Raw genomic sequence first — 11,011 nt, forward strand, 5'->3', positions numbered from 1 at the left:
TATATATATAAATATAAATAGGCCACCCTGTTCTCTTTTGGCTAGCTATATTGACCGTTGCACTTAGTCGCACGTTAGTGTTTTCTCTAGAAACGTAATTTTCCACATAGTCATAGAGCCTATTATGAACCAACAGTATTTTTTAAGCAGCTATGTTTGGAAAGTTGTTGTAACTACTTGCCAGGCTAGTTTCAGAAAAGTTGATTATTTTATTTATTTGTATTTTTTTGGCTGTCTGATTGCCTTGCATTTGGCTCTTGTTACTCAGGCTATGAGGTGACCACCATGGATGAGGCCTGCAAAGAAGGAAACATCTTTGTGACCACCACTGGCTGTGAGGACATTATCTTTGGCAGGTTTGTATGGCATTAATCAAACATGAACCAACTATCAGATGTCAAGCTAGAATGTGTGTTGTACTGCATTTAGTGTCCCCTCAAAGACGGAGAAAATTCTATTTCTGATTTCAATTCGAGTTCCGTAATGATACTTTTAGTTGTTTTAGGATGGACCAGATGGAACATATTTCAAGAACGATTCTTGTAGCAATGTCAGCAGCCTTTTGCCCAATGATGGTCACTTTTGATTTCAACAGGGAAGTAATAAATCAAAATTATTTATGGTACAACAGGTTATTACTCAATCAAATTTATTGCATCTAGCAACATTAATGTCTTTATCTTACCTTAGCCTCTCAAGCTTAGTTTGTCGCAGTAATGTAAAAGTTATGGTTTATTGTGGGCGGCTCACCTGTGCATGTTATTTCAAAGAAAAAAATGTGTTTGTAATCTTAAGTCAAAGTGTAAGATGTTTGCTAGTAGCCATATAGCTATTTCAGCAAGCGCAGTTTTGGCTCCAAATGCCTGCTTTTCATAATCTTATCAATTCTAGATGTATACAATCAAGGTTTATATATATATGTATATACTTACCAAGGCTGTATTTGTTTGATACATAATAGTAGTTTATTATTATACTAATATTATTTATACTAATTACTATTGTTCAAAAGTTTTTCTTCAAAAGGTTTTAAACATAGTCTCAAGTTCATCAAGTCTACATTTATGCGTTCAGAAATTCAGTATAAACAGTAATATTGTGAAATGTTATTAAAATAACTGTACTATTTAAAATGTAATTTATTCCAGCATCAAGTGTCACATGATTCTTCAGAAATTGTTCTAATATGCTGATTTGCGGCTCAACAAACATTTCTTATTATTATTATCAAAGTTGAAAATGCCGCTTTTGATCAATTTAATGCACCCTTGCTGAGTAAAAAACAAAAACACTGTAAAATACAGACACCAAACTTTTGAACGTTAGTGTATTAATATTTATTTACATTACACCCTCATGGTGTTCACACTTCAGCATTCAAACAGTCTGACAAGTTGGACATCTTGCTAAAATCGTGAATTGAATTCTCACACTACGCCAACTGCTTATAAGGATGTCATCCGGCACAGCGTGAAAGTTGGTCGACAATGAATCCTTTCATCATGGTGAAGTGGGGTTTCTGCTCGTAGCAGGCAGGGAGATTCAGTGCGGTGGAAGGACCCCAGACCTGCAATCAAACACGCACAGCGTGAGATCTGGCCTGAGCCTGCTACATTATGCAGCGCTCGCTTGAGTTTGTTGTGCATATGCACGCTGTTCTGTGCTTATCTGACGGTTAAATGCGGAGGTGAGTGGGCTGGTGGGTTCTGATGGGGTGGGGGCCTCTGTGATAAATGGTCGGGATGAGGACATGCAGGGGCCAGTGGAGCACAGCTGCTGTTTGGTATTATCTACAGATGTGAGAACTGTCTTCGATTCTCTGGTAGTTTTCAGAGCTGATGGTACATGTTTAAAGGCTGGCAATCTGCGTATGTCTGTCTGGCACCAGTTAAGCAAATGCAATCCAGAAATGGTTGAGGTGAAATATTTTGAACCTACATTTTTGCTTCAGCCTTGATTGCTTAGAAACATAATTGCCCACCTCTCCTCAAAAAGCTGCATGATTTGAGGCGTCATTCATTGGCTGAGGAATAAAAGATTCAGGATGAGTTACTTGTCAAATATAATATTACGGTTAGCGGTTTGTTCAAAATGCCAAGGCAAACATCACTAATTTATTTAATGTTGGATGACCATTGTTCTAGATAATTGTTCTTTTTTTTTGTGATTTGTTTCAGCTTTTACTTGCTTGTGAACAGAATTTTGTGCCAAAAGCTGGTTGAAATCGTTCCTCGACTGGAAATGTTGGTCAGGTAGTGTAAACATCATGTTTTTTTTTTTTTCTCACAGACACTTTGAGCAGATGAAGGATGATGCTATTGTCTGCAACATTGGCCACTTTGACTGTGAGATTGACATGAAGTGGCTCAATGAACATGCAGCGGAGAAAATCAACATCAAACCTCAGGTGCAAGATTGATGACTTGAGTGTTAGATTTGAAGTAATTAAGTAATAATTAAATATTTGAATGATTTAGTAATAGTTTTAGGAGAAAGATCAGAGAGTACTTATAAAAACTTTTTTTTATTTATTTTTTTTTAAACTATTTTTTTTTTTCATCAGGGAAGCAAATTTGTTAGATATTTTTAGATATTTTTTTTAGTTTGCTTGTGTTGTGAAGCACTTTGAGAAAGCAATTTTTAAAGGCGCTATAAAAATGTGTTTATTATTGTTATTATTTACTAATGCTAATGAAATAATATTTAATGATTTGTTAATTTTAGGGAAAAGATTACTTTTACTTTACTTTTCAGTATTTGTTTTTTATGTATTAATAATTAAATATTTAATTTAATAATGAGTACCTAGGAGAAAGCATAATGTTGGAGGAATATATATATATATATATGTATATATGTATATATGTGTGACCCTGGACCACAAAATCAGTCATAAGGGTCAAAGCTGAATAAATAAGATTTTCATTGATGTATGGTTTGTTAGGATAGGACAATATTTGCAAAAAAATCTAAATATTGAGAAAATCGCCTTTAAAGTTGTCCAAATGAAGTTCTTAGCAATGCATATTACTAATCAAAAATTAAGTTTTGATATATTTACGGTAAGAAATATACAAAATCTCTTCATGGAACATGAACTTTACTTAATATCCTAATGATTGTTGGCATAAAAGAAAAATCAATAATTTTGACCCATACAATGTTTTTTTTTTTGTCTATTACTAAAAATATACCCAAGCGATTTAAGACTGGTTTTGTGGTGCAGGGTCACATTGTTTTTATACAGCACAATGTTCATCTAGTGTTGTTTGTTCTTTATAAATAAATAAATTGCTTGCTCGCTTGCTAATCCATCACAAACCCCTAGTTGGGAAATCCTACTTAAAATTTGAATTCAAATGCAAATTAAAAAATGCCATGAATTCAAAACTGACAACATTTGTTTTCTAAATAAACAGTCCAGGTCTTATTGTGAATGGCTTTTGAATGCCCTGCTTTCTGACCCATGATGGTCAACTCTGATCTGACTTTGGCTAACTCTCCGCTCTTTTATACAGGTGGACCGTTTTCGCATGAAAAATGGCCGTCACATCATCGTTTTGGCTGAGGGGCGTCTGGTGAACCTGGGCTGTGCCATGGGCCATCCGAGCTTTGTGATGAGCAACTCATTCACCAACCAGGTCCTTGCCCAGATTGAGCTGTGGACCAACACCAGCAAATACCCACTGGGTGTTTACTTCCTGCCAAAGAAGGTACAGTAGCTTTGTGTAGACTTTTATTACAGATGGTATTGTCCAGTAATATGCACATTATTGATGAATGTCTTGTGATTTTAAGAGTGTAAAAGGTTTGCAAGCTTACTTAAAAACAGCATGCAGATCGAAGCAGGGAAGCTTAACCGATGATTATCAGAATATATGAGATGCATTTATTCCTCACTATGTCCTTTGTGCATGTGTAGCTGGATGAGGAGGTGGCTGCCGCACACTTGGACAAGCTTGGCGTCAAACTGACTAAACTGACAGAGAGGCAAGCCAAATATTTGGGTCTGCCCTGCGATGGTCCCTTCAAAGCGGACCACTACCGCTACTAAGTAGCTTTGACCAATCGCAGCTTCAGCTGTGGATGAGGACGGACTACACGATCATTAGCAGCTGTGCCAGTTACCTTTACGGCTATAATAGTGCTTAATCGTGTCTCAGTCTCATCACGAGTGCCTGCGAGCTCTCACCAACACCTTTTTGCATTGATATCGAGTGCAACGCTAACTTGTGAACACATTGTCACCGTCTCGTTTGCATTCCCTGTTTTATTATACGGTTATGTTAAAACACATAATTCTTCCATTAGGTCAGTTATTTGATGCCCCTCAATAAATGAACATGCTGGGACAGTTTGGTTCTGCCATGTCTTACTTTGAAGTGATTCCAGTTTGTTAGGTAACTATTAATAGAGCCCGTTTTGGCCATGCATACTTTTGTAAACCCATCAAAGTAATGACACTATGGAAAAAAAAAGTATCATTTCTCTGTTAGCAGGCTGTGAGTTTGAGTGGGTCTGGGTAGCTTGTCCTGTTTTATTACATCCACTCGTGAAGACCTGATGAAATAAATGTGGTGTTTGACTAACTTGTTCAGGTGTTAAACCTTCATTTCAGCCCATCATTAAGAGACTGTGGATCTCACCTGGTCACATCCAGAAAAATGAGTAGCAATTTATCAATATTGCTATTGCTCATACATGAGCTTAAGGATCTGAATGAACTCCTAAGCCATGTATTAAACTTCAGTTGTTTTGTTACAGACATAAATGATTCCTCAAATGAATATGATAATTGATTAAATGAACAAAAATGTCTTTACTAGCTCTGTCTTGGGATCTTACAGAGATTTGGGGGATGTTTTTTTCCACTCGAGGTATAGTAAGCAATGCAATTAACCAATGCCATAACCAAACGGAGCATACTAGTAACTGCCAGTGTTATTGTTAACTAAAGCACTTCAAAATCATTTTTGTTAACTGAAATAAAGCTAAAATAAAATATATTAGATGGAAAAACTTAAATGAAGATTAGAAATATTGACTTGAAACTTACTGAAGCAAGTTTAATTCGAACTAGAATAATTACTAAAACCAAAACTGAAATGAAAAAATTAAAACTAAATAAAATCTACTAAATATGATGAGTATATAATTGATTTGATTCAAATTAATAATAAAAAATTAAAAAGCTAATTCAAAATATTACTTAATACTATATAAATATTGCTAAAATAATACTGGTAACTGCATGACACCCTATAAAGAAACTTAGCAACAGCCTGCATCAAGGCAGTGGGTTTTGCACAGACAAACACTGCTCACGTTTACTTCAGTAAATGTAAACTCTAGTTGTTGTCTAATGTTTTGAGAATTGAAAGAACAATATGATTCCTGTAGTTGACCATTTATGTATAAAAAAAGGGTTTGGGTTGAATATGCACTTTTTTTTTCTTTCATAATTGTTGTAAAATGTCAGAATTATGTGGTTTCTTAAAATGTTATTTCAGGTCATCTTGGCAACCTGAAGTCATTCTTGTGGCTGTTTAAAAAAAAAAAAAAAAAAAGCTTTAATGCGAACTTAAAGGGATAGTTCACCCAAAAATGACGATACTATCATCATTTCCTTGCTCTCGTGTTTTTCTAAGACTATGATTTTCTCTGGAACACAAAAAGAAGATATTTTGAATTGTAACAATGTTTTTTTAAAAGCCATTGGAGTCTAATGTTGTTTGGTCCCCTCTGACATTCAAAATAACTTTCTCTCTTTTTTTTCTGTAGAGAAGTAAAATGACACTGAATAAGAAAATGATGACGACTAGAATTTTAGGGTAAACTAACCGTATCGCATACTCCTGAAATGACTTACTGCACTAGGATTTTGGCCTGCAGATCTTGATTTTTACAATAGTTAAACAGAATGTGAAGCGGTTTCAAGAATCTTCACAGCATTTGAGTTATGACATTTCCCATAAATAATTTTAATATCACAAGCCAAAACATATGAAATTAAAACCATTCCACTTGTGTCCTGTAATGATTCCTTGATAAAAACATCATGCTCAGGCATTCACTGACAGACTTGTGACAATGACAACTCCCCGATGAAAAACGAGGCCACTATGTGCGGTCGGAAACACAAAGAGTCTGAGAGGAGCCATGAAAAATAGCAGAACTGCTGTCAGGACCGGGCCTACATCCATAAAATCAGTACTGGGTCTCATTGAGTAACTAATGAACCCAAACTGGTTTATTCCATAGATAAGCAATGCCTTAGTAATTCAAGCCGCCATACAGATGGCTTCAATCTAATTTGGCCCTTATTAGTTGGAAATGGTAAAATGGTGTAGTTAGTGTTTGTGGGGTAAAACAATAGTCTGTAGGCCATTAGATGTACTGGACCCCTAAAATGCCTGCAAAGTGTCCCCTGAGAGACATAACAAGTGCCTATCTTTTTGAGTTTCTCTTTTTCCTCTCCTCCTCTCTCACCCATTGCTTCCTTTCAATATGAACCAGCTGTGGCGTCTGGAGCCTTTGGTGTCACCTTGTGCGTGTGTTTGAATGGGTGTTTTATTACCCGTGTTGAACCAATAATTATTTGAGGTGTTTGGAAATGGTGTCCTTACACTTTGATCTTGCTTTGCATAATCAGTTGTCTTTAAAGGAAGACATTTTAACTAAGACCTTTTGGGATGCGATACTCAGTGGTGTGCCATGCTTAACTTCAGTTAAAACCATTTACACATTTAACATTTTTATATATTTTTTTCTTTATGCATGCAGTTTTATGACTTCATTAAATTACAGACTACATGTAGAAATTGTTTATATTAACGACTTTAGAAATGGTTCACTTGGTAGTCACAGATTGTGACTGAAGTGGAAAAAAATAGTTTTCACTGAAGTACTCAAAATACACATTTTTCTTCACGTTGATTTTAATAGCATAGGTACAAGCGATAATAATATGTATTATAATAATTTTTTTTAATTTTTTTATTATAAAGTTAATTTAAGGTATGCCTTTTAATCTCAAAGTCTTGTTTCTGTCACGAGGCCTGCTGTCTTGCTGTTTCCATAGAAGGATTTTAAAAAGGTTTGCATTATTCTTACCATTACATATGCAGTGAAATCACTCATTGGCTGAAATTTGAGAAAAAGCCCTGCACCACAAGTAAGCTTTAGAGGAATATATATACACACACACACACGCCTGGTTTACTCTCCTTGTGGGAACTCTCTAGGCGTAATGGTTTTAATACTGTACAAACCGTATATTCTATCGCCCTACACCTACAGAAAACTTTCTGCATTTTTACATTCTCAAAAAAAAAAAAGCCTTATTCTGTTTATAAGCTTGTTTGCCCATGAGGACCTCAGTTTAGGCTTCACGGTGGCACGAGTCGATTCGGTGTGTATTCAGGTTTAAGTCCACCGGGATAGAAAAACACGTAGGCTACACACACACACACACACACACAGACACAGACAGACAGCGAGACCTTACTTCTATAACATTTATCTCAGTAGGCTATAGGAAAATAAACAAAAAACTAAAGCTTGTTTTATTATGTTGGTTTAAAATCTTTAATGAGAATATTTTGGGGGAATTCTGGCCTCCAAACTAAAAGAATAAAACTCGGTCAAGTTGTCACATGATTTTTGACAGTGGTCAAAAAAAGCTAGCAAGGGCATTTTCATAAATCAGAATTCAGTAGACAAATTACACGTATAATTATTAATTGTTTTAATCTTATGTTACTGTTACGTAATGTTATTTTTGAATTTGTACAATTAAAAGCGCGACATTCTGCAACGTTTCTCCCGCGTTTTTAACTAAGTAAATCGGAAATTGGTCTCGATTCATTCATGCTTGAATCAATAATAATGATAGACATTGCATCTACAATTTTCTGTACATTAATGTACAGAAACGTACATTTTTTAAAATCGTCCCAATAACTATACTCATTTAGTTTAGTTTGTTTCAACCCAAACATTCCCCATTAATTTATAACAATTACCATTACAACCAAAGTCTTCACCAAATTATGACATAGCCTAAGTTCGCCAAAACTGTGTTTGCTTTCTGTAAAATAGTCTTATTAAATAAGCTTTTGGATTCTGTCGTTTTGTTGAATTACATAATTATTTGTGTTTTGTTTTATTTGTTGTTGAGAGTCTTAACGGTTTTATTGTAAACACCGTCAGCTATTTGGTAACTGGTTGTCATGGTGATTTTTATTTTTTTGGCCGATTCCTTTTACTGTCTATAGCAGCTCAAACAGGTTACAGGTCAGAACCGGACGCTTTAACATTTTTTTTCCATAAAGTGCTTACAACGTAAAGTGAAAATTATTTTCATTAATATGAACATTTTAAAATAGCTAGATTAATAATTCATTAAAAATTGGTTTAAAGTACTTGGGTAATCACCAAGGTGGCTCTCCTTTATTCCCACGCGCTTCTGACTGTCGGTAGCCTATATCTGGCCAGGAAATCTCCGATTATATGATGGAGCGCACTGATACTCAGTTTTGTCGTAATCCCACAGGGTTTTATAAACACGCCGTTAATTTCGGGACAGTCCCAGCATCCTCCATGGGGGTGTTCAGCAGCTCGGGTAGCCCATGCGGCAGTAGCAGACGGTCTTGAACAGGCGGCAGCGGCAGAAGGCGCACTGGTCGCAGCACACCGCGTTCGGCGTCTTGCAGCTGCTCCAGAGCGGGACGCAGTTCGGCGGCGGCGGAGGTCTCTTCACACGGTTGCTGAATTTCTGAAACATACCAAATGAAGGTTTACGTTCATGTGTGGTTCTTTAGCTTCTGGCACTTTATATGTGTTATTAAAAATAAGTAGTAGGCATCATTTTCACCACGACCGACTAATGTGTCTGTAAATAAACTTTGATCGAAAGTCCCTGTATTTGGTTACCAAGGAGACAAAAGTGCCAGAGAAGAGCCTGACGCGTGATGTGTGCAGAAAACAAAGATCCAGGTAACTAAATATCACGTAATATCCGATCAATTTGGTCCTATTTTAAAACGGGGAAAATGTTAATTGTGTAAAATGCAAGCTATGGAATTATCAGCATACCATATTAAACCAAAACACATTTAAAATGTAATTTCCACCACAGAATGCTGTAGCCTAATAAACCCAATATAGCTATTTAAAATCTATAGATATATTGAATAAACATATATCTATATTTTCCTAAATAGATAGATAGATCAATAAATAAATAATAAATTGTATCATCCTGAAATTAGAATGTGTTAGTATTAATACAAGATTGTAGACTGAATAAAATATGTGGAACAGTTTGTACATTTTTTATTATCAGCATACTAGTTTTAAACATATTTTAAATCACCATAAACTAAATTAAACACCCGAACTGAAATATTTTTGTGATTTTTGCAGCTTCTCATCATTAAATCTGATGTATTAAATGTAATTAAATCAAATGTATTAAAGCGGTAACCATAAATGAATATGACATCTAACTTTACAAACCTTTTTTGGTTTCTTTTCCATTTTCTTGTTCTTCTTAGGTGTTTTTGAAAGCCCTTCGATAACGGAAAACAAATAAATCTGAACATACATCAAGTTGAAAGTTTCTATTAGTAACATATAGAAGTGTAAAATGGAGAATGATACTGATATGAATTATTAAACAACCTTAGCACTTGGCTAGAAGTTTCTGTTAACCGTTTTTAAGCAATTTCCTTTTACTGTTCATAATTAAGAATCATCATCATTTGTTTTGTATAGTTTCTCTGTAGGAGAAAGAAGCCTTACCAACTATGAGCACGGAAGGTGCATCTGTTTGGTTATTTGCTTGTAAGCTGATGGTTGTTTGGTTGGAGCTGTATTGTTCCTCCATAATCATGTGTGTGTGTACCATAACACAGCAGGCTAAACAGAGCAGCAGACAGTACAGCAACAATGACGGATTCATATTAAGACTTCACCCTGCACGAGACAATAGTTTCAAACACAAACATCAAAAACAAAAAGCTGCAGAATTAGTAATAATCACACACATATACACATACAGAAGTAGCCATACATTTCGGTGCAAAACTGGATGTTCAAACTTTAAAGGCTTGACCTATTTTAAAGCCCTTAACAAACAAACAAAGGGAGAGAAAAAGAAAAAAAAAACAATAGACAGAACTAGCCTTTATGAATTTGCTTTAAGAGGTAAAAATGTATCCAAACTGGAGCTCAAATCATTGTGTAAATGCGCAGAAATGAGAAATAAGACAAACATAAGCATACAATATTCCTTTATGTCATCGTACACAAAATACACATACAAAATACATCTATCAGAGCAGTTATAACCTCTAGAATTTGTGCAAAACCACTTCTCCGGCCGGCAATGGAGTCATTTTTTGTAGTAGGCCAAATAGCACGTACCAAGAAAACAAGAATGACTGTTATATTCCTGTGCAGTAAGTTCTGAATTAATTTCAACAGTCAAGAAAAAAACACCCACAAATGACTTACAAGTTCACAAGTAAAGCTACAGTTCCAGTTTACAGTATTTCTAGTGGCATTTGATCACAATTCATCATGTCTCACCATGTTCAACCTCCTGTTTCTGACAATCTCGTGTTTTCTTTATATCCTCTTTCAGGGTGCATTCAAAAGCGAGACTACCCATGGTAATCTTCAGGAGTCGTTGTTGGGAATTTACAAACTGACCTGTCCTGGTGAGTAATGGGGGCCCCTGTTTTCCCTTTGTGTAGCTGGCTTGAGATATTCCCCGCTCCCCTGCTGAGACTGAGAGAGCAATGTCAGACAGACTTTTGTAGTCAGGAAATTCAGAAAGGATGAAATGATAAAAATTAAGCAGGGGCGGATCCACACGCCCAGACGGGACAGAGGGAGAGAGACAGACATGAAAAAATAGAAAGGGTAAAGGATAAGTATGTGTACGAAGAGAGAGCAAGCGTGTTGCCCGAAAACATATTTGGACACTTCACACTTGAATGGATGT

At 35.7% G+C, this 11,011-nt stretch overlaps 2 protein-coding genes across 3 annotated transcripts in view; one reads left to right on the plus strand and one right to left on the minus strand.

Annotated features, from left to right (window-relative positions):
- Positions 1 to 4,589, plus strand: part of LOC107685809 (adenosylhomocysteinase B) — a 15,905-nt gene extending 11,316 nt beyond the window's left edge. Inside the window, exons 7-10 of the mRNA XM_016482537.1 lie at positions 269 to 356; positions 2,290 to 2,407; positions 3,519 to 3,713; positions 3,923 to 4,589. Of these exons, the coding sequence (XP_016338023.1) occupies positions 269 to 356; positions 2,290 to 2,407; positions 3,519 to 3,713; positions 3,923 to 4,054 (533 nt within the window). The 3' untranslated portion in view covers positions 4,055 to 4,589. The remainder of the gene's footprint in view (positions 1 to 268; positions 357 to 2,289; positions 2,408 to 3,518; positions 3,714 to 3,922) is intronic.
- Positions 4,590 to 8,130: 3,541 nt separating this feature from the next.
- On the minus strand, positions 8,131 to 10,806 carry LOC107685808 (agouti-signaling protein-like). 2 transcript variants are annotated; one of them, XM_016482534.1, is made up of 4 exons: positions 10,717 to 10,806; positions 9,805 to 9,978; positions 9,520 to 9,572; positions 8,131 to 8,776 (listed from the first exon to the last, which is right to left on the minus strand). In XM_016482534.1, exons 2-4 carry the CDS (start codon positions 9,962 to 9,964, stop codon positions 8,612 to 8,614), a joined length of 378 nt encoding a protein of 125 aa, XP_016338020.1. In that variant the 5' UTR covers positions 9,965 to 9,978; positions 10,717 to 10,806; the 3' UTR covers positions 8,131 to 8,611. The 2 variants fall into 2 exon arrangements, with proteins under 2 accessions (XP_016338020.1, XP_016338021.1); XM_016482535.1 differs by having other exon boundaries at positions 10,594 to 10,806.
- Positions 10,807 to 11,011: the final 205 nt, after the last annotated feature.

Source organism: Sinocyclocheilus anshuiensis, unplaced genomic scaffold, assembly GCF_001515605.1.
Source record: "Sinocyclocheilus anshuiensis isolate Anshui unplaced genomic scaffold, SAMN03320099.WGS_v1.1 scaffold822, whole genome shotgun sequence".
In the NCBI taxonomy this organism is placed as follows: domain Eukaryota; kingdom Metazoa; phylum Chordata; class Actinopteri; order Cypriniformes; family Cyprinidae; genus Sinocyclocheilus; species Sinocyclocheilus anshuiensis.

Excerpts from the sequence above, each read along its gene's own strand:
- LOC107685808 (XM_016482534.1), bottom strand. The coding sequence starts at position 9,964 with ATGAATCCGTCATTGTTGCTGTACTGTCTGCTGCTCTGTTTAGCCTGC. Across the intron at positions 9,573-9,804 it reads ACCTTCCGTGCTCATAGTTG|GGCTTTCAAAAACACCTAAG; the intron begins GTAAGGCTTCTT and ends CCGTTATCGAAG. Across the intron at positions 8,777-9,519 it reads TGGAAAAGAAACCAAAAAAG|AAATTCAGCAACCGTGTGAA; the intron begins GTTTGTAAAGTT and ends GGTATGTTTCAG.